This window comes from Chiroxiphia lanceolata, chromosome 22 (genome assembly GCF_009829145.1).
Source record: "Chiroxiphia lanceolata isolate bChiLan1 chromosome 22, bChiLan1.pri, whole genome shotgun sequence".
In the NCBI taxonomy this organism is placed as follows: Eukaryota; Metazoa; Chordata; class Aves; order Passeriformes; family Pipridae; genus Chiroxiphia; species Chiroxiphia lanceolata.
The window spans coordinates 3,052,927-3,074,858 of NC_045658.1; the positions used below are offsets into that span (position 1 = coordinate 3,052,927).

Sequence of the window (21,932 nt, forward strand, 5' to 3'; positions counted from 1 at the left end):
ACTGTGGAAAAACAAAACAAAACAAACAATAAAGGACCCCCAAACACATTGTCAACTAGCCACAATTTTTCCCAATTATCTACCCAACCATATGGGCAGACATATTTCTGATACTTAAATACATTTTGGATCTATAGAGCACGTGAGTTAAGAAAGCATGTCACAGGCTGACATGAGCATTCTATAACAGTTAATGCTATTTTTGGTGAACACCAGTTACAGCTCAAAAAACAGACAGCTTTTTGCAGAGCAAAACAAAAACACAGGAACCCTGCAGCACACACACCTCCCACAGGCCCAGGTTTCATCTTTAAAAGCTCAGCTGTGGTCAGAAGAGAGTCTGTTCAGCAAAAATGGCTGCGGTACGACTCGGGGCGTCTCTAAACTAGACCAGATTTTAAACTTGGAAAGATGAAACGACCCAAATATAAGATGATTAATTAACACTGTAGAAGAAACTCAGATCTAAATACCTGCTCTGCAGCAGTCAGTGGTTCCCCCTTCAGCTTGCTGTAGTACAGGTCAGTGTAGGACACGGCATCCCGGGCCCGATGCAGCGCGAATTCCCACGTGGAACGTTGTCTCTGCTCCCTGATCTCCGACAGATTCGCGTTCAGAGCAAAGATCCACCATTCCCGGCAGCTGGAAAAGTGTGAAATCACTGTCTTGCCAGTAGTTCATAAAAAAAAAAACCAACCCAAGTGCATGGCAAACTGGTGAAAGGTCCAGGAGATTCAGCGGGAAGCAGTGGGCAGCTGGCCAGGAAAAGCAGCAGATGGGCTGGTTCCACACACTGGGCAGGACACTGCTCCCCAAAGTCCCACCACCCCACTGGGATTTAGTTCCACACACTGGGCAGGACAGTGCTCCCCAAAGTCCCACCACCCCACTGGGATTTAGTTCCACACACTGGGCAGGACAGTGCTCCCCAGAGTCCCACCACCCCAGTGGGATTTGGTCCAGCTGTCATGGATCAGGCAGAGTCAAAATGCTGAGTTACATAAATTGGATTGAAAGCCTCGGGTAAGGATAATTTTAAGTTTGAATTGTGTCTGAATATTTACAACTGATTTCTGAGGTAGAGGAACAAAATATTAACTGGATCTCTAATACTTGGCTATTATGTACCTTTTTGTATTTGTCTCATGCTAGTTTCCCTAGTATAGCTTTTAATGTCACATATGGAGATGTACTTACTTCTCTGTTACTGTAACCTTTGGTCTCCACTTCCTGAATTTAAGCTGTCGTTCCTTTCTTGCCAGTTCCTTTAAAAATCCCATGATCTGCTGGTACTGCATCTGTTAGTGAAATAATACACAAATTAATGAGGCAATACTGGAGTGCTTTCCAAAGCAAAGGGGAGGGGACAAAACCCAAACAAAAACCCAACCACATGCTTAGTTTATGTGCATCAATGGCCTGCACATGGCTTCAGAATTTAGATTAATGTTAATCATTATTCATAATTTTGTCCTCCAGTGTCACATATCTTCTCCCAGCAGGTAGTAGTTCGTGTGTGACATTCCATCTACAGCTTCTTTATTTACAAATGCACAGAATGAAATCTCCTTCCATCTCAGTTATCAACACAACATCAGCTGCTACTGTATATTCTAAAGACTAAAAACCCCCAATGCATCCCTTCTGTTGCTACAACAAACAAAACATTTAATTTTTTTGCAATAATCAGCTGCAGTAAAATAATTCAATAATTTGGAAAGCTTGGCTTTAAAACAAACAAGTTATTCAGTATATCCATTTGAGCTGCCTCTCAAATAAAATCTTTCAGAGAGTATTCATTTTATGCTGCTATAATGGTATTTAAGATGTTACAAACATAAAATTGCCAGTTTTATGGTCCCTATTTCAGTTACTGAGAGGCAAATGGTTGGTATTTACCTGTGAAAGCTTCAGGGGAATAGTCTCAAGCTGAATGTCACATTCCAGGCGTGGAGTGTGGCGGGATCTTAAAGGCTCCTTGGAGCAGTTCCTCTTCAGAAGAGCAGAAGTGCAGACAGGCTCCATGATGTAATTGTGATCCCGACTCTCCATACTTCTATCCATTGCTTCCTGTGGGTTACAGGCAAATTACTCTCTAAGAAGTGTGTCCAATACTTATTAGGATGCATTGGTTTCATATATTAGAATGTACTTTATTTGCATGCTAGTCCATTGAAAAAAACCTCTTAAACACGTTCTCTCTTTAAAAGCAAAACAAGGTATTTCACAGCACAGCCTTTGTGGGTTGCACATGTATCCTGTCATTAGAGCATGAAACCATAAACTTCTGTTGCTCTTGAAATCATCATATCCAATAAATTCTGAGTCAGTTGGGTCTTCAGTATAGAAGGGAGACTAACAACAATTTCTCTTTCATATACAAAACCCCTCTCTGTACCTGCAGCTGACCAGGAGGGAGGTCACCCAACAAAGTGCAGTTGGTATCCCAATAAACACTGAAATCAGCAACATCCAGCTGTTTTTTCCGCATGAGCTTCTCCACCTGGAGTAGAAAAAGTGGAACAAAGTCAAGATCACACACCACATGGTGAGCTTTCAGTTCTACACACTCAATAAACAATATGAAATGCTCAGGATCAATTTATTACAACAACCAGAAGATTATTAAAATGCCATGTGGTTTACTAAACATTTACTAGGCCCCATAAAAGGCAGGATCCCACCTGAGCTGCCAGGAGCTCTCCAGCACAGTTGCACTTACTGGCTCAAACACTGCATTTTGCATCGAGACGTTTTTGATGCACACGCCAAACGCGAAGGGCTGCGAGGGATTTGTGACCCCATCTTCAAACCTCAGATGCACATCCTGGATTTTTAACTAGACAGAAAAAGAACATTACTAGAGACACTGTTTATATCATTACAGCAGACAGCAGTACTTTTCATTAATACTGATTTCTGCAATTCTCCAATTTCTGGTAGTTATTTAGACCTCACAGAAATCCCGTTCCTCTCTTCTGTATTTGTACTCCCTGGCTCTGTCTTCTCCTCAGATCCCATTAAACCCTGTCCTTCTCCCCCAAAACCAACAAGCCACTTTCAAACACAGTGTACTTTTTTTTTTCCCTATCCCACTATTATTCTCCATTTTAAAGGCAAATAAGCAACTGCCAACCAAAGACTCACAGACTTACTTCAATGTTTTCTACAATTCTTGTGACTACAGATGCAGTAACTGAGTACCAGTAGGATTCCCCTTTCTGTTGTTGTTCTTTCTAAAAGAGAAAATAGGGATGAGCATTACCAACCACTGTAACAGCTGGTCAGGAGAAAATATCCTTTGATACACTGAAATCACTGTTAACAGGGAGAAAGAAAAAACCCCAACTATTTCAGTGTCTCCAACATATGTGGGACACACGACACGATGGTGAGGGGTGGTGGGGCACAAATTGCACTATGTCAGCATGTACAAATCAAACTTTAACTTCATTTCCTGTGCATTTGTTCTCCCACTTGTTAGGAGACTTAAATATAATCCATATATGAAACACAAGCGTGACTCACTTTCCATTTTTCCTCAAGTGCCAGCAGAAGGGCTTTCTTGTGTTCTCTCTCTTGCAACTTCTCCCTTTCCTCATCAAACTCTCCCTTTTTTTCTGGTGCACCAATGAGGTGCAGTTTTGAGACAGATATCACCCATGGATCCACGTGTGGACGATAAAAAGGGATCTGCAGTGTTATTTTGCCAATGAAACCTGGATATACAAAACAGAGACGCTGTCAGATTCCTGTGAAAACTCACTTTATCACCCTTAGAAAACCTCAAAGCAAAAGTGGTGTAAGAAACAAACAAGCTAAAATAGAAATAACCTGAAAATCAGGGTACTTCATTTGTTCAAGCTCTGACTCACAGGTAAAGGGGTCCTCTAAAACATGCAACACCTCCTGTTTAGAAAATATCTGTCCTGCACACACAAGCAAAATACAAACCTGCCTTTACTTCAAATGGTAATTCCAGTTCCTTTAAAGCATCTTTTTTTAGTGGCAAGTTTTCCAATTCAACAGCACCTATACAAAGCAGAAAAGAAGACAAGTCTGCTAAACAGAATTATGCTAAAGAAAGCCAACTTCAACACTGTAAGCCTAAAATGACTGGCATTGTGTTTTTTAAAAAAAGTCAAATAGGATTTCATGAGAACAGCCAATTAGGCTGTGTTACAATCATAATGGTTACTTAACACACTTGTTAATTTTCTGATGTCATGGGCTCAAACTATTTGATGAGGTCATCTAGAAGCAATCTCCCGTGAGGTTTTAGATCTGAACTTCACTGTAACCATGGAGGAAGCCTTTCTTTATCGTCTTTTCAAAAGAGATACTTATTTTCTTAATATTGCCAAAAGCTCACACAGAAAAGCCTTGAAGTGTTACAAAATATTCTCTCTAGAAACAGCAGATAACACAGCAAAGGGTGAACCAGACAGTATTGATTGGAGGACTCTGTACAAAGTACAGAACTCGTGGACATAACATGACACAAATCAGATTACAGGGGAGTAACTACGAGCACCAAAAGGTGAGAGGCAAAGACTGCAGAACACTTCCTGGCCCAGTAAAGTTCTAGCACCAAACCCTGATTTAAATTAAAGGTTAAACACAATATTAAGTGATTATTTCTATTCCACCTTGCAGTTATTACTGAAACACTTCTCTTTTTTTAAATCACAGTATGAAAACACAACAGAAAGGCCTCCCTCACCCTTCAGAAGTGCCACTGAGAGCTGGTCTGTGTTCAGGTTATTGACATATTTGCCCAGGTAGGTGTTGAGGACCCAGGCTACCAATCCTTCCAACATGACTGTCCTGGAGGAGGGCAACTAAGGGTTTTCTGTCATTTTCTGGATTTCTGTTCCATAATTAGCCTCGCTCTGAAAGAAAAAACAGGAAGAAAATTATTGTCTGAAATATCCACTCTCAGCAGAGCTGACATACCCCTGCCACTGTAATTCTTACTGTGATCTATCTAAAGAGAAGTAAAAGAGAAGTAAAATCAACTAAGGTTGATTTCTACCTTTAAAATGGTTTATCCTGAGCTCTTTGAGGGTCAAACCAGTTTCACACAGAGCTCTGGTGATTACACCCCACTCCCATTTGCACATTAAGTTCATCTTTCCATCCTTTTTCCTAACCAAAACACCACATTCTGTTGCAATAACTGACAAGGCCAATCTACAATCCTCTTCCAGAAAAGGGAAGGCTAAAATCCCACGTTGATCTGAAGCAGTTTTGCAGTGGCCTCCTCGACCTCTGGTGCCAGTATTTCCTTCATGCTGGGTTTGGCACAGCCTGGTCTGAAATAACAGCCTGGAGCCTGTGACTGTATTTTTGTAGAATTCCTACATGGCATCTGTGAAGCAACTCCCCAAGCCCCTTTTTGGGAGAGCCTGTGTGTGGGAAGTAACCAGATACAAGCCCCATAAATAGCTCATCAACAGTTACTCCAACAGGTTTCCAAAGTGACAGCAGAGATTCCTGCACTGGGGAGGGGAAAAGTTACATTAGAGCAGCCCCACTGCTCAACATTTCCCATCACACTCTTCTCCAGACATTTCTGTTTCAACCTATGTGGCAATCAGGGCATTAAAATCCCAAAGCTCCTGTCCAAGTTTTTAACCAGTGAATTGCAAAAGTGCTATGAGCTTCCACAAGGGCAGGATGGAGCTTGGCACAGTGAGGAAAAAAGCATGCAGGCCATTTCTTGGGGTTAGAATGGAGTAAATGTATCCATTTTGTGCTTAAAACACTCTCCCAATCCCCCAGACCTCCCTAAACCACAGAGTTTTACAGAGCAGAGAAGCAAGATACATAATTTATTTACATTTGGCAATAGAAGGAAACAACAACTTCAAGGGTCACATTTTAAATTTCATTTTAGGATTTAAGGTTTTCCCATGAGGAGGTTGGCTCGATTTTAGGCACCCCCACTTAAGCTCTTATTTTTTTTTAAAAAGCCAGTGAAAACATTTAGCTAAGAACTAAATAAAATAACCAGAACTAAGCAAACAATGAAAGGCTTTTTCTAAGGGCTGAAAGTGAAACCATGCTGTCCTGCAAAGTGAAACAGAAAACAGCACAGGGAAGTTTGATTGTCACTATGTCACAGCTTCATGTTATACGTGTTTGACATTTTTGTCTTTGTAAAATTTCTCAACAGTTTTCAAACACAATAGTATTATTCCACATAATAAAGTCTGAGCATTCTTACTCTTGGGCCACAAGCTTATATTTTTAATTCTAATAAAAGGTTTTTATTCTAATAAAAGTGACAAGAAAGCTGAAGACCAAACAAAAGCAAATACAGTCATCCTTATCATACTGCCACTAAAAAAAAGAAGTCAATAAAAAAAGAGATCTACAGGTGTTTGGAGCCAAAGCAGAGGAAAGATGTTGAAGGAACACTGAGATCAGGATCCAGGGGCTGAAATCCTCCAGTGCATGAACAGTTCCATGCCTGAAGTCACCCTAAAAGCTGTAAATAAAGTAAATCACCTCCTTAACCTTAACTCGTGGGACTTAACTAACCATACAGGAATCTTCCAAATGTTTTAAGGCTTTTACACTTTTAACGCGGTTAAAAATGGCACTGCTGTGCCACCGGCGGAGAAAAGCAAGACATTTCTTTTCTGTCACTGTTTTAGTTTCCTCAACGCACACGCACACAGAGCACAACAGGGACCAAAGCCCGAACCAGGCCGTGGCTCAGCTGTGGCTCCTTTTCGCCGGGAAAAGCAGCGATTTCCAACCCCGGGGGAGCAGCAGGAAGGGCGCTGGGAACGGGGGCACCGCCAGAAACCACCCTCAGCCCGGGCGGGCAGCACCGCCGGGGCAGTGCCGGGCACACCGGGGCAGTGCTGGGCACACCGGGGCAGTGCCGGGCACACCGGAGGAGCCCCGCGTGGCCCCGAGGGAGCCAAAGGTCACCTTGCCCCGGGGAGCCGGAGGGACCCCGCGCTGTCCCGGCCGGAGGGACCCCTGAGGTGGCGAAGGGCCCCGGCCCTGGGGGAGGCCCTGAGGGACCCCCCCCGCCTCCAGGCCACGCCACGCCGCGGGGCTGAGCCCCCCCCCCCGGCCCAGCCCCAGCGCTGCCCCGCGGTGGGCGCGGGGCCGGGACCCGGCGCGGCCGCCCCTCGCCCACCCTCCCCCGGCTGGGGCGGGGCGTGCGGCAGGGAGGGGCGCCCCGGCCCGGGAGCGGCGGCTGACGCAGGAGGGAAGGGGCAGCGGCGCTCGGGAGGAGGGGGTGCCCCGTGCCCTCTCCGTGTCCCCCCCCTCGGTCTCCCCGTTACCTCCCCCGTCCCCCCGGGACCCCCGGACCCACCTGCGCTGCGGGCGGGGGGCGGCGGGCGCGCGCCGGGCGGTCGCGGGGGCGCGCCCGGGCTGCGGGAGCGCCGAGCGATCGATTGGGGCGCCGGGAACGCCCCCTCCGGGGGCGGGGCCCGGTAACGGGGGCGGGGCTCGGCACCGCCCCCTGCTGGGCGGGGCGGGGCCGGGCTCCCCTCACGGCGCCGCGCGGGAAAATGGGCTGTAAACAGCCAGGTTTGGGGCTGAAAAGAGTCAAATGTCATTTCTACCGGCACCAGAAATGGGTGTTAACTAGAATTACTGGGCTTTTTCTAATCTTTCTTATCCAAGCTGAGGCAAGTTCGTCTCCACGCGGCTCGTTTAAGTCCACCGGCTGTTGTTTAAACACAAATAATTTTCAAACCCCTTGAGGCATTTGCCTGCAAGGCTCACCATTGCTTCTGAGTAAAATGCCATCACGATATTTCATTATCTAAATAATAATAAAATACAGTTGTGTTTAATAAAGAGCTCAGGAAACTTGAAAATACACGTATGTATAAAAATTCATAGCTTTGCATTTGGAGTCTTTTTACATTTTATAAGCAAATTCAAGGCCATTTTTCCCCACTTAGGCATAGTTTTCCTTCTGTCAAGCAGCTCCTTAATTTGAAAACCCTGTAAATTAACTGCTGTAACAGGATCCTCCTTTTTAATGTTTTTAAAACAAAAATCTTCCTCTGGTGCTTCCATGTGGCCCCAATATCAGAAGCCAACAAAAAATTATGCTGAAAATATCACAGTGCAAAAGGTTCACGGTGCTGGATAAAATAAGGTTATTTTCTTGCCTAAATCTTCAGGTTTTTAATAGTTTGAGCATGCCTGTTTTCAAAGTCTTCCCTGAAAATTACCTTCAAGTGCAAGTTTAAGATACAGTTGTAAAAGCTGTAAAAGGTTTTCTCATAGTAGACCTATAGACCTGTTTGTGCGTTCTCAGTTCCAGAACCGAGTAACCTCAGAGCTTTTGTGGGAGTTTAAAATTTGTACTTTTTGTGGAAGTTTAAAATTCGTATTTTCCAAATCCGAATTCTCTTCTGTAGCAGTAGAAAAAATTATATTGCCAGACATCCTTTTTCAGTCTAGGGCCTCAGAAATAACCACTGTGTTTTAATTTCTGAGGCAGAATAAAGACAGTTCAGTTGGAAGCACAGGGATCCTCCAGTCCAACAGTGGGTTTATGGCACAAAAGACAAGAGTTGTGCCCGCTGGATGATTTCAGTGTGGCGTGACTCAGACACACTGGGCTGCAGATCCTGGTTGAACACAGCCACCACAATTGTCAGTTAAGTCACAGGCTGTAAAATATAATTATGGGAAGTGGGTTCCTAAAGACTGGCTTCAAAACCCAAGACCTGATTCAAGAAGAAACCCCAGTAGTTTTCTGCCAGAGGTGGTTGGAGCTTCAGCGTCATCAGGCAGTGAAGTGGAACAGGATTTTCAGGTTCTTAGGTTTGAGTCAATGCTGTTTATTACAGATGATGCTGTGCCATCTTTGAGAGACCTTTTCCTGAGGGCAGTGGGCAGGAACTGTTTGGAAAGATAATCACATGGATCTGCTCTAATATTCACTGGAACACAGGGAAAATATTTTGGGGTTTATGGTTAACCTCAGCAATGAGGTCAGAATCAATCAGGGAACATGTTACATCAGCCAGGACACAGGGTGACACACTCCAGAGCTGTCAGTAAAAGGAACTTACTTCTACTCCAAGACAACAACTGTTCAATCTTGTTTTTCTCTTCTAAAACAAAATGAACTATGTACAGGCAATGAAATGCTGTTGTTTAGACATAATAGTTGTAATTTAGTAAAAAAAGCTCGTGTAAAAGATTTCACTTCTTGATATCCTGTGTGTACTTACACTGGAGAAATTTGGTCTGATAAGGAGCAAAAGCAAACTAATAATAAAAGAAATATCCAGGAGGATGAGGGGAAGTGTGCCTGTGAAGATCTGGGATAGGAAATGGAATGCAATAGTTTTAAAATTAAATTCAAATGGATAATTCCTGAGCATTGACTGAATGATAATTTAACTCCAGTCCCTTAGAAGTGCTGGTCACAGGAATGTTCTGGACACCTGAACCCAAATTATCATGACAAGAACTCTCAGGTGGAAAATTAATGGCATAAAATTAGAAAAATGTTCCTTTTCCAATCTGGTAAAGGTCTTTCCAGGGTATCAAAGAAGAAAGAGAAGAATTGGCCATTCAATTTAAAAGAAAAGGCATTCAGATTTTTAAACTGCAAAGATCTTCCTTTGGCTCTCAAAGCTTAAAAACCTCTAAAGCATCAGTGTCTATATTTGTCTGAGATTTCAAGTCTCTGTGGGAATGCTACATCTGCCATAACATTTGTTTTATAAGACATTAGAAAATGATTAATTTTATCAGTCAGTCAGTGTATGATCTGTAATTTCCTTTAACTGGTTTTCATCCCAGCATCTTGAATACCCAGAGGGACCTTCTTTTCTTCTGGAAGTAAGGCTTGAAGTAAATTGTCCTCATTTTCCACTGAGATGTGAACTTCAGTTTCACTTTTCGAGGGATTTTCTTCTTTTGAAAGGGGAGTTTCTTCCCCTGTTGGGGAATAAGAGGGAGTGTTTCCATAATCCATCTGCTCTGGGCACTGGGAACTGCAGTCTGGGCTACAGACTTTGACAATGCAAGTCACATTCACCTGCGTTCCTCCGTTACCAGAATGTTCTGTCAAATAAACAGAAAACACATTAAACATGGAAAAATGAAACCCAGAACGGGACAGTTGGATTCTTTATCCACTTCTTTGACTTATAGTTAAGATAGATACTCAATATCTTCTTGCTTCCCTTAGTTTGGTCAAGCTGGTGGATTTGGTTCTGTAAATTTCAGTGGCTTTTTATGGTGCCATAAAATCCACATCACCTCAGAAATAAAAAGGCTACAAAAATCAAGGCAGAGCCCTGGATCACAATTCCCTGCCCATCTGTTGCCATTTCAGATGGTTTTGACAATGTTTTCTTACTGCTCCCTTTGGCTCCTACTGCCACTCCCAGGTGAGTGCTGACCACCTGATCCCCTACCCCACAAATACCTGTTAATCCACGGAACAACCACCTCTCTACTGTCTCAGGGTGACAGCTTAAAACAACCACTTTTTCTTTTCAAAAGTTCCTACATTTTCTCTCTGCTCAACAGGAGCCTCATGTTTTATCCTGCCATTTAAACTGCTGAAAAAGGCTCATAATTGGTAAACAAATTTCAAGGGGTTCTGGATCATTCTGAACCATTCCTACCTGAACTCACAGAGCTGTGCCTGTCTCTGCTGTGGAGTTTAGAACCTTCTGCAGGTGGATGTTGCTGCTGAAATCCTTCTGGTTTTCTCTTTTCATCATTCTTTTTACTTTCTACACTGACTCTTGCAGTTGGATTATTCAGGTTGCCACTGCTGGACCCAGAAGTTCCCAAGAGATGCTGTTCCTCCTGTTCAGAGTTGCTGGAGTTCTGCAATCCTGTCTCTCTCACTTTTTTGCCACACTGTTTTTCTGGGAGGGGAAAAGGCTGGAACATTTGCAGAGAAATGCAAAAAATTAGTATTTAAAAAAACCCAACACACCAACAGAGAACTGGTCAGTCCTTAGGCAGCTAAAGAAACCACTGATGATTGGAACTAGATGAGTTTAAGATCTCCTCAAACCTAAGCCATTCTGTGGTAATTTCTATTTGTGTAGTGATGACTTTAACTAAATTCATATCAGCTCATTAGGGGTTCAACAAAATGAACTTGTCTCCCTAAGGCACCCACAGCACCACACTGATTATCTAGAGAACAAAGGCTCTAAAATCTGGTTTTCTGCCCCCACCTGTGCTTTACTGCTAATAAAGTCAGGAGAGTGTATTGTGTGGGCCATGTAAAGTGCATTTTACACCTGGCTTGGGGACCAAACCACCCCATTCTCGCTCCAGTTGTCTTTCTGCTGTGCAGTTTTTTATTACTTAAAATTAAATAAGACTGCATGATTTCTGTACAACTTTTAAAGAGGTGGGAGAGATGGAAAGGATGGTGGCACTCACCAAATCTGCCTCTGTAGCTGGTGCAGAGGACACAGGGGCTGCAAATGAGCAAAGAAATTCATTAGCACCCAAACCTGCTGCAGAAGCTGCACTCTGAACTAGTCTGAGTGATATCCCCTGATCCCAGAATAAACTCCTAATGTACATTTACACACAGCTTGAAGATGTTGTATTATATTATATTGTTGTATAATACGTTGTATAATATGTTGTATTATATTAATCTTGGAAGGTGACTTAAATTTAGCCAGCAAGCAAATTCATTTCAGAGGAGCCTCTGCAATGAATTCCTAATTTTTATAGCATAGTGTCAATGAGGAAAGGTATTGATGGCCATACACTACATACACTCATGTCTGTTTAATGAGAACACCTGATCATATCTAATATTTAAATGATGAAGTACAAAATATTTAACAAGCTCCAGCACAACTGTTGCACAGTTGTCCAACTCCATGAGGGTGTTGTGTCTTTAGGCAATTACCTAAAATCTGAGGAACAAGACAGATTTGAAGAGAGCTGGCATCTTCTGAAGCACTAACTTCTGTCAACCACCCAGGCTCAGATTAGTGGGAAACAAGGTGACACTTTTTTACAGATTTGCTTGTTTTATGAGTCTTACCTTTTTTATTAGAGACCAAGCAATAACCCAAAATAACAATTATCACAACCAGTAACAATGGTCCTGCTACTGCTCCTGAAAATAAATAAAAATGAGGAATTATTTAGCAGGTTGATCTGACAAAGGATCGAATTAGAAAAAGGTAGTCCTGTAGCTTCTGTCCATGGGTACAAGAGCTAAATTCACAAATATCAGGTGTGTGACGTTCACATTTGATGCCTCTATTTTCAGATACAAGAGTTTGTTAAATACAGGCCAGGCAGCCTGGAATGCTCCTAATGCTCTCTGTCTTCTGGATGGGCTGTGAACAGGAGAGAACACACCTCCACTTGGGAATCCTGTCTGGGGAAAGGCTGCCAGGAGGCTCCAAAGACCTCTCACCAGGAGGTTTATCGAGTCAGGTTTGCCTCAGCCCAGAATCTAAGATACAACTTTTTCTACCAGCTACAGGCAGCAATTCTCAGGAAATGCCTTCTGTTAACTAGCTTGGGGAATTTTAGAAACAATTCCAGAATTCCAAGGGCCGTAGAACACACGGGGCTAGTGCAGATGCAAAGGTAAAAATGCAACTCACAACAAGCAGTGTGATATTAATTCAGCTCTTCTGAGGTTCTGTTTGGGTACAGGTAATTGGTTTTACAAAGAAACTGAGAACTAAACATAAACTTGGTTCCTGGGCAGACAAAACTGACTTTAAATGAGTTAAAGCTCACCAATGGTGGGAGACAGGTCAGGCACAGAGTTTAACAGGACGGGTTGAGTTATTATTTCGGGTCTGTGGGGAGCTGAGCTTTGGGTCAGGAGCAGGTTCAGGATGGTGTGAGGTAGAACTGTGGCTGTTCCTGAGTCGCTGCAAACGGTGTCATTCCTGCTGTTCCCAGGAACAGCCACTGATTTACAACTGCAAGAAACAGAAAGAGAAGGTCAGAAAGGCAGCAAACCCCGTGCACAGGTAAGGCTGCTGTGGGACAGACTCTGGCTTACACTGTGTGGGGTGTGCAGCTGGTGTCGTAGGATTCCTCAGGGGAGAAAGTGCCAGGAGGACAAGGTTTGCACTCTGTGTCTGTGCTGTCTGTCCCTTCAAACAAAGAGGAAAACTCCAGTTAGTCTGGTGAGAAACCAGAGAGACCAGAGAATGAATAACCAAGGTCTCTGTAGATCCTGGAAGTGGTACAGAGGCGGTGCATAAAATACAGCCTGGAACTGTCACAGGAGAGATCCACTTGAAGCACCCAACCCAAACACACTTCAGAAGATTAACCAGCTGTTAGTTTGGTGCTTCTGACAGTCAATCTTTTTCAAAGTCTAAAACCCCACCAGTAGTTCAAATGTGGTGCTGCAGACAAAGCTGAGCTTTTTCACAGGTCCCTGACAGACTGACCCCCTGCTGTTGGAGTTCTGCATCTTCTCAAATGATCCCTGATTTCTTAAAAATATTTGCTGGTTTGAATTTTTGAATATTATTTATCATCTTGAGACAGAGATATTATCAGAGTGGTAATCTCCATCAGCTAATAAAACCAGGTCAATTCTGCAGGACAACATGGAGTCATCATTATTTACTGTACATTATCAGAGTGGTAATCTCCATCAGCTAATAAAATCAGATCAATTCTGCAGGACATCATTATTTACTGTACCCAAAACTCCACCTGAAGCACTGTGTTTCCAGGAGGAATTAAGTGGTCTTGAACCTCAGTCACTTCTACAGAATAAATCACACAGTAGAGCAAAACAAAGGAAGATTAAGTTGGATTAAGAACTCTATGATATATGGCAGTAAAAGACTGCAACATGTTGTCCCCTTGGATGTACCTCTGGAGAATATTGTCACTCTGGTTAGGGCCTACTTGCTAAGAATGTAAAAAAAAAACCACTAAAAAAGAGTGTCTAATTGTAGGGAATTAGGGTGGAGTAAGAGTTCAGTAAGCAGAGTGTTCAAAATTAAATTACCTCTTCTGGAAACTCGGTACCCTTTGCCACATTTTTTATGCACTCTGCACATTCTGCAGTACTCCTCTATTTTGGAAACGCAGTACTTGTGGGGTGGGCAGCTACAGATCCTGTCCTGGGACTGAGTGCATGTTTGATTCTCCACAAGCCCTTTTTTTAAAACAAGAATAAAGCAAGATGTTATTACCAACATTTCAAATCACAGCCTAGCACGTTTTGGGTGAATATGAGATGGTGTTCACATACCACAAGCTGAAGGTAATTTTGCAGCTTTGGGCTAGTTTAGCATCATAAACCAACTATGTTAATATGCTCCAATGTCTACCTTGTCAGAAGAGTTTCCTCTCTCTTTCTCTCTCTGGACAAGGAGGAATTTGCATTTGTAGAATGCACCTTAAAACTCTGCACCTGCAGAGTGTTATATTTTATCATAACCCCAAATATGCACATTTGTGTTACCTGTGTTCATCACTGCAGTACCTGGGGGCCACAACTGAGATTTGCAGCCTGAGCACATCATGCAACTGTATTTAAAGTGTTTGGAGACTTTACTACACACATTTTCATACTGTAATTAACCAGCTTTGTAAGATTATCTGTTTAGATGAGACTAAAGATCCTTTGAACAGCTCAGACTGCATCCCTAAAACTTACTTGTCAGTGAGTCAAGTAGGTGATTTTCAACACCAGTTTCCATTAGAAATGGTGGAGAACAGCATGACTGAGTCTGTTCATGATGTGATCTATCAGCCCAATGTACAGATGTTGGTACAATGCACTGCCTTATCTAAGCTGCTTCAGTGACCAGAACCAGAAATAAAACCAACACAGGAATATCACAACTGGTGTTTGCTGTTGTCACTTCGCAGATAAATCAAGAAATTACTGGACACTGGAAATGCAATTATCCATTTACCCCTGTGCATGCCAGGTCTCAAGATCTCTTGACTAGACATTATAAGCAGGAACTCATTCTATTGGAACTATTTTAGTGATGCAGTGCCCAAGTTTCCGAGAATATAAGCTTTTTGTCATTTGTCATAAAAGCTCTAAGTCATTTTTAGGACTTAGAAAGAAAAAGGGACAGGGCCCCCTGCAAGAATTGTCCTTGATTCTTATCCCCAAATCTTACCAAAAGCATGAGGACATACAAGGGATAGATAAAACTTACCAGGAGAACCGACTGGGTTAAACCAAGCCTAGTCTTTGAGGAGGCTGTTAAAGTCACAAATGGCTCTTTACTAATCCAGGCCTACCTTTCCTGCAGGGTGGTGAGCAGGCAAAGCACTGTGGGGACCAGTTCCAGATGGCTGTGTAGGTGTTGGGTCTGCAGGGCCTGCACTTGGTGTCCACAGTGTGACTGCAGCTCTCTGTCTTGTACTGACCTATTAAAAAAAAAATAAATGAAACCAAACCAGAGAAAGCATCTCAGTAGAATTGCTCAAGGTAGAGCATCTCAGCTGTAGAACCCCTTCCCTTCACTGGCACTATCAGATTTAACTCTGATTTATGTTTATCATATTTGACCCCTTTTCCTACGTTCAGTTCAGTGAATTCCAGCCACATTCAAAACAAGGCAGCCCCAATCCTGAAGAAAACCCCTCAGCATATCCTTAGATGCAGCTCCCACAGTACAAAGGAAAACACCTCAGCTGCTATTTCCCTTTCTTGTGAAATGAGAAGGAATATAAAAGCCAGTGCCTCATATCCTCTACAGAAATATCCTGGAAAACATACTCAGAAAGCAGGATTAACACTGAAAAAAATCTATGGAGCTGCCTGAAGAATCTGTGTTTCAAAAGAAGAGGCCCTGGAGATGAGCCACATGAATTATTTCCAAAGACTTTCTTTTTCCATGTACTTACTCGAAGCTTAAAATTCTGCATCCTACATCCTGCTAATGATTTAGGCTGATGTAGTGCTGAACAGTACATAAAACAACAGGAAAAAGGTTTCATGTATGAATTACCATCTTCCATCCATCATGTTTTTAACAAAGGAAGTTTGACAGACATTTCTAGATAAAGTCAGTTAATTCAAGCAACTGCAGCCGCTTCAGCAAATACTGATTTCCTGTTTGTACTTCTGGATCTGACAGAAACTCAGCATTTATGGCGACAAATTTCCTTTGCTCAGCATGTAATGAGGAAAAAAAGGTAGTTTTTTGCTGTGTCTTATGTAATAACATAGTTAAAACTTGTTGCAAAACCTCTAGTAATAAATATTCAAATACCATTACTACCTCCAAAAAACCCAACTCACAAGCCCACCTTTCTGCATATAAAAAGTTTAGCTAACTACAGATCACCAGTAATTATCCCTGGAGTATAAGACATGACAGCTCAGAGAAGACAGCCACAATGCACTACAACATCCAAAAAAAAAAAAAATCAAAGAAAATTGACTGAATTTGGCTGCATAAAGTTTGAACTGGAACCCACCTGGAGGGCACTGGCTGCAACATTTATTAAGTTCTTCAAAATAGAATTCAGTGCTGGGATCTTTGCACTGTGCAAACTGTGGTGTATAAGGCAATGAATATTCCTAGGAGAAATTAATGGGAAATCATGAGTCACAAGTCCATTCTGACCCTGAATTAGAGAGAGAAACACTTAAAGCCCGGTGCAATTACAACCCCCTTCCTTGCCAGGGCACTGATGGAGCCCTGATGAAACAGAACACAGCAGAAGCAGGAGAACACACAGCTTAGGAGATTATTTTGAGGCTCCTCTGTTTTTCAAAGATCTGTCACAAAGAACAAAAGTGATTTCTCCAGGTTTTATGTTCAAAAGAGTGCAATGGGATTGGCATCACACCCACTCACTACTGCATCCCCCCAACCTAAGGGCTGGGAGCCTTGTCCTCAGCTGCCATCACTCAACCAACCTCTGACTAAACACCAGTGAAACCCAAATTCTTGCCTGTGGGTTTGTGGGAGAAGCATTTTCTGCCAAGTGGGCTGTGTTAAAAATGACCTGTTTCACCAGAGGAAAGGAGAAAGGCTCGAATCTTCCCAGGTACTTAGGGATTCCTTCCTGAATGAGAAAGGCCTTGATGTTTTGAAAGCGATGTCTCCAAAAACTGCTTGTGAAAAGCAGCACCTGGCAAAAATGCAGGTCAAATGCAGGAGGAACAGTCCTGAAATACAGGGTGCCTACAGCTCACACTGATCAGCACAGCTCAGTGACTTCAGTGAACAAATGTCACAATATTTGATGATTTGCTAACTGTTTTCAAAGGGAAAAACACACTCAATCAAAGGAAAAAGGCTCCTGTTAGGTAGGACAAGTGTAGGAGTTTCCTGCTAGATCAGCAAGGGGCTGTTTAAAAATGATGTGACACTGCTCAGCTTTGTGCAGTCTGAAGAGATTGTTGCATGTATAATCCACACACATTTGGAGAAATCACTGCCAAAAGGAGAAATCAAAACAGGAACAAGCTCCTGGGAGGGTGGTAATGAAAATATCCTTCCTCCTTACTGGAACACATGTTAATTATCTATTGTGTCTTCACATTACAGACAAAGCAGACTAACACTTCCCATTCTCAACAATCACTTAAAGGGAATCCAACGTTTTCTTATGCAGCTTGTGAAATATTTTATCTCTTATCTAGTTGTGATCAGAAACAGGATTTTTCCAATCTCCTTAATGGTCAGTGTCAAAAAGAACATTTCCTGAGAATGTGAAGGCAGAGAAAAGTCTTCTGGAGTTTAGGAATCTGAGGATGGGCAATGACAAATCACCCTGTTTGCAAATGTGAGCTGGCACCAAAATCTGATGAAGGAAAAAAGGGCTTTGCTCTCATCAAACGTATTTTTCATTTATTTATTAAAAGAAGAAAGATCAAGCGTTGTCATCCCCTTTTTGTAGTCGCTTTAATGAAGTGATCAACTTCATTAAAACAAGCACTTGAGAACCTTTTCAAAACATAGAACTTCACTGCAAGAGCAGACACAGGGGAAAAAAAAAGGAGAAGTACATTAAACCACATCACAAGTTATCCTGCTGATGAGGCTTCCTGGCAAAAAAAAAAAAAGTTCTTATCTCGTGCTCTGAACTGTCTGTTGTAAATCCTGCCCTGTGGGCTGCAGACACAGAAAAACCTGTGGGTTGCTGGGCTCACACCTGCCTCTCTGAAGCTGGGCTGGAAGGGATCTCTCTGCTGTCTGATACAATCTCTCTGACATTTTATCTGATGAGCTGTTGCTCTCAGTGCCTTACAGCTGACAATTCTTCCCAACTGTCCTCAAAGGACATTAGGGGAAACTAAAAGGGATTTGTGACTGGTTTAGATACTCATTTGTTTAGTAGTTACTCCCAACATAAACCAGTTTAATCAAAGCTGTCAAATCTGGCAGAGGAAGTACAGGCCCTTTACTAGTTATAAAACTCCCCTGGATTTCTGGGCTTCAAAACCCCCACTTTTTAGAGCCATCTCACCAATCCTAAGGTCCAGGTTGGGCCATACAAATATTTGTGTAGTTCCCTTGGCTACTTTGGGATGAACAACTGATGCCTGGAGGCCAGATTCCATTCCATTGCATTTCGTTACTGTTTGTATCTCTCCCAAGTCCTCATTTTACTCTCTGTTTTTATTGTGATTCACTGTTCCACAAGCAGATTGTGCAAAGGAAAACCAACCTGATGCTCCATGTTTTGCATTACAGCCTTGGAACTTCTCAGCTTATGTGGCCATGTCTAATGGCAGCTGATCTTAAAGAGATTTATATTGACAAAATGAAGACTTTGGAAAACTTAATCTGACAGGTACAACTAGAATTAAAATGCCCCATCTATCTGGCAGCAGAAGCACAAACATTCTTTAACATGAAATTTAGTCTCGCTCTATGCACAGCAAACAAATTAAGCAATGCATTTTGGCACAGAAATGGGTAAACTATGATTGTCTTTTACTACACAACTCACCAGGGAGATTCTTGCAATGCCTGTGCACTGAGCAATAACTAAGAAATTACTCATACAAAGGCAATGACTCCAGGCTCTCCAGAGTCCCTGCACTGTTTGAATCACATTCCCACTTGCACTACAGACACCCAGTACACAGGGGACCTACTTTCTCACTGGAGAAGAGCAGGCTAACAGCAGTCTCCACACCAAGAGCACTTCATATGTAATTAAATTTAAGTATCTTAAATAATAAAAATACAACATGTTAATATAATGGATGAATATATATATATATATCTCCATTCACATCACATTCATTTTCACTCAAGAAGGCCATTTAAACAAAGATATTTAAGCGTATATTTTAATCCTAACTACCTTTTTATTGATGCCCTTGCCTGCTTCAAACTGAAGCTGCCAATCAAAGGAGTCTGAAGAGGAACTACATCTGTGCACAACGTTCTTTTCGCACATGAAACCACAATGAAGTCACTGAGGCCTCTGTGTCGTAAAAGTCTGTTCCTATGGAAAGGACCTGAGGTACAGAGACACCCTTTGCTGAGCTACCAGACCTGCTGGAGACAGGAAAAAAACCCCAGTTCTGTCTGAAATATTTAAACTGTTCATTAACAAAAATAATTGGGTGGAAGATTAGTTACCAGATAACAGCATCTCACCAAAATGAGCTGGAGCTGTTTCAGGCTGCACCAACTATTCTCACACCATGAAGTTTCTTTTAAAGCTGCACAGAGCTCTAAGATATGAGTCCATTATGTGAATTATTCTCCCATCCTATATTGCACTTTATTTCTATTAAGCATGAGTCCTTGCACAACCACACACAAACAGATTTACAGCTCCACATTCCCCTTCCTTGAGGAAACAGTGTCTCTGTGTTAATTCTATTTCATTGCCACCCACCACCACAACATGAAAACATCTTCCCAAAAGAGAAGGCAGAAGCTGCACAGAACATGGAAGCTACTCCCAACATGCAAAAATCATAGAAGTCAAAGTTTGTAGGAAGACAAACATTATTATATGTCTATTTGGGAAAACATGGATACTTCACCAGCTCTTCTGTTTGAAAAATTCAGGCTATTTCTGAGTAACTCTGGTGACTCAGTTGTTCAAAATTGTAAAAGTAATGTTCAGTTCCTGTGACTGACACAGGGAGTGAGGCCAGGAGTGTTCAGAGAATTTCAGCTGAATGAGATAAAACAGGAAATAGTGTCACTCAAGAGCTATTGCTTTGCCAGTTTGTCTCCCTCAAAAATAAAATAAGTTTTCTATAATAATTCACTTCTTAAAATTGATATAACAGACAGGGGTTTTTTTCCAGCTCTTTGGCAGATGTGGTACTTCTGAAACTACTGTTTGTTTTTCTAACTTTATATATAGACTTTTCTTTGGTTTGTCACAATGCAGAAAGAGATGCTGAAAATTTCCTTCATTATTTCCATCATTATGTTTTGCCATGCTTAGGGTGAGAGTTAATTCCTTTTGAAGCCCCTTGTTCAGAAAGGAACATGACAGAACTTTACACTTAAATTCTGAGACTCTCTCTTCTTCATCTTTTGTACCCTGCCCACTGCAGTGTCCAGTAAATCAGGTTCAAAATATCATCAAAATAAGAAACAAGTTAAAAGAATTATTTTAATATGTTGTCAACCTACTATAGCACCAAGTACTCTTTGAAAGACCACTGTGTAATTCCAGGCTCAATGCACATTCTGACATCCTCACCTGGTTTCACTGAACCTTTGTCTTATCAAGCCTAAATTCCTGTGATTAAATAAACATGTACAGAACATGAATATCCCACGAAAACACAATGACCTGGACATCTCAGCAGCATTTCCATATTGGTCTTCACAATCCTGGAAGATTGATAGACCAGTACAGCAAGCACAGAATCCAAGACAAACAGATCCCATGGAGCTCTTTGGTTGAAGCAGTTACCAGCCCTCATTGCCAAAGAGTGGTACAGCTGGACACGAGAGAGAACAGGCACAGCTGGAATGAGAGAACAGTCCCAGCTGCAGCACATCAGGTCTGCACTGTAAATTAAAAGGCTTTTCTACGTAAATAAGGAAGAGTTCTAGGGAACCAACAGAGCACAACAAGCTCTTCCTGTTTCAACAACGGTGTAAAATGCTTATGGATTTACGCCCTGCACTTGCCAGGACACTCACAATTTTTACAAATACTCAAACAGGCCTGAAAAACCAACCTATTCCCAATGAAAATCCAGGAAAAACGGTTTGATGTTGCTTCGGGAAGCCAAGAAAAACAAGGGCATAGCCAAGGGGAGCAGGGTGAGCTTTAAAGGAGTCTCAAGAGCGGGACTTGAGGCTGCTGTAGAGATCACAGCGAGTTCTGTGTAAGCGGGGGCAGACGGGCGACAAGGGCTACAAAGGTGACACGGGGCCCGCGGGTGACAAGGGGCGGGCAGGTGACAGAGGGCAGACAGGTGACACGGGGCAGAGAAGTGACAAGGGGCGGACAAATGGCAGGGGGCGGACAGGTGACAAGGGCAGAGAGGTGACTCACCCACCCCACAGCGACACGATGCCCGCAGCGCATCTCCGGGAGCGCACCTCCGGGAGCGCATCATCTCCCTGAGGCGATGCCCTCTCGCGTTCCACCCGGGGCGCTCCCGCTCCGCAGCGCTCCCCGCGCCCCAGGAGCGGCGGGCAGACCCCCTCAGCCCCTCGCAGACCCCCCGCACAGCCCCGGCCCGCACTCACCCGCCCGCCCGCGGTCCGGAGCAGCCCCACGAGCAGCGCCCAGCGCGGCCACATCGCGCCGCGAGTGCGCGGGGCGGGGACGGGGCGGCCCCGGGGTGGGAGCGGCCCCGCGGTGCTGCCCAGTGCCCGCACACCGGAGCTGCTCGCGGGAGACTCTCGCCGTGTGGGAACCACACAATCACAGAATATGCCGAGTTGGAGGCGTCCCACAAGCACCATCGAGTCCAGCCCTCAGCCCTGCACAGGACCATCCTCAAGAGTCACACCCTGTGCCCCAGAGTATCA

At 43.1% G+C, this 21,932-nt stretch overlaps 2 protein-coding genes across 7 annotated transcripts in view; both read right to left on the reverse strand.

The window, feature by feature from the left end:
• VPS13D (vacuolar protein sorting 13 homolog D) overlaps window positions 1-7,386 on the reverse strand; it is a 92,970-nt gene extending 85,584 nt beyond the window's left edge. For all 6 annotated transcript variants that reach the window (XM_032708832.1, XM_032708830.1, XM_032708829.1 and 3 more), the window contains exons 1-10: window positions 7,340-7,386; window positions 4,724-4,892; window positions 3,955-4,032; window positions 3,529-3,719; window positions 3,156-3,236; window positions 2,723-2,839; window positions 2,399-2,503; window positions 1,900-2,070; window positions 1,198-1,298; window positions 474-642 (exon numbers count right to left, since the gene is read on the reverse strand). In XM_032708832.1, the coding sequence (XP_032564723.1) occupies window positions 474-642; window positions 1,198-1,298; window positions 1,900-2,070; window positions 2,399-2,503; window positions 2,723-2,839; window positions 3,156-3,236; window positions 3,529-3,719; window positions 3,955-4,032; window positions 4,724-4,820 (1,110 nt within the window). In that variant the 5' untranslated portion in view covers window positions 4,821-4,892; window positions 7,340-7,386. The remainder of the gene's footprint in view (window positions 1-473; window positions 643-1,197; window positions 1,299-1,899; window positions 2,071-2,398; window positions 2,504-2,722; window positions 2,840-3,155; window positions 3,237-3,528; window positions 3,720-3,954; window positions 4,033-4,723; window positions 4,893-7,339) is intronic.
• Window positions 7,387-7,654: 268 nt separating this feature from the next.
• TNFRSF1B (TNF receptor superfamily member 1B) lies at window positions 7,655-21,723 on the reverse strand. Its single transcript, XM_032709230.1, has 10 exons — window positions 21,648-21,723; window positions 16,429-16,531; window positions 15,244-15,372; window positions 13,988-14,137; window positions 13,019-13,112; window positions 12,748-12,935; window positions 12,035-12,109; window positions 11,413-11,450; window positions 10,635-10,899; window positions 7,655-10,065 (listed from the first exon to the last, which is right to left on the reverse strand). Exons 1-10 carry the CDS (start codon window positions 21,699-21,701, stop codon window positions 9,782-9,784), a joined length of 1,380 nt encoding a protein of 459 aa, XP_032565121.1. The 5' UTR covers window positions 21,702-21,723; the 3' UTR covers window positions 7,655-9,781.
• Between the last annotated feature and the right edge of the window lie 209 nt (window positions 21,724-21,932).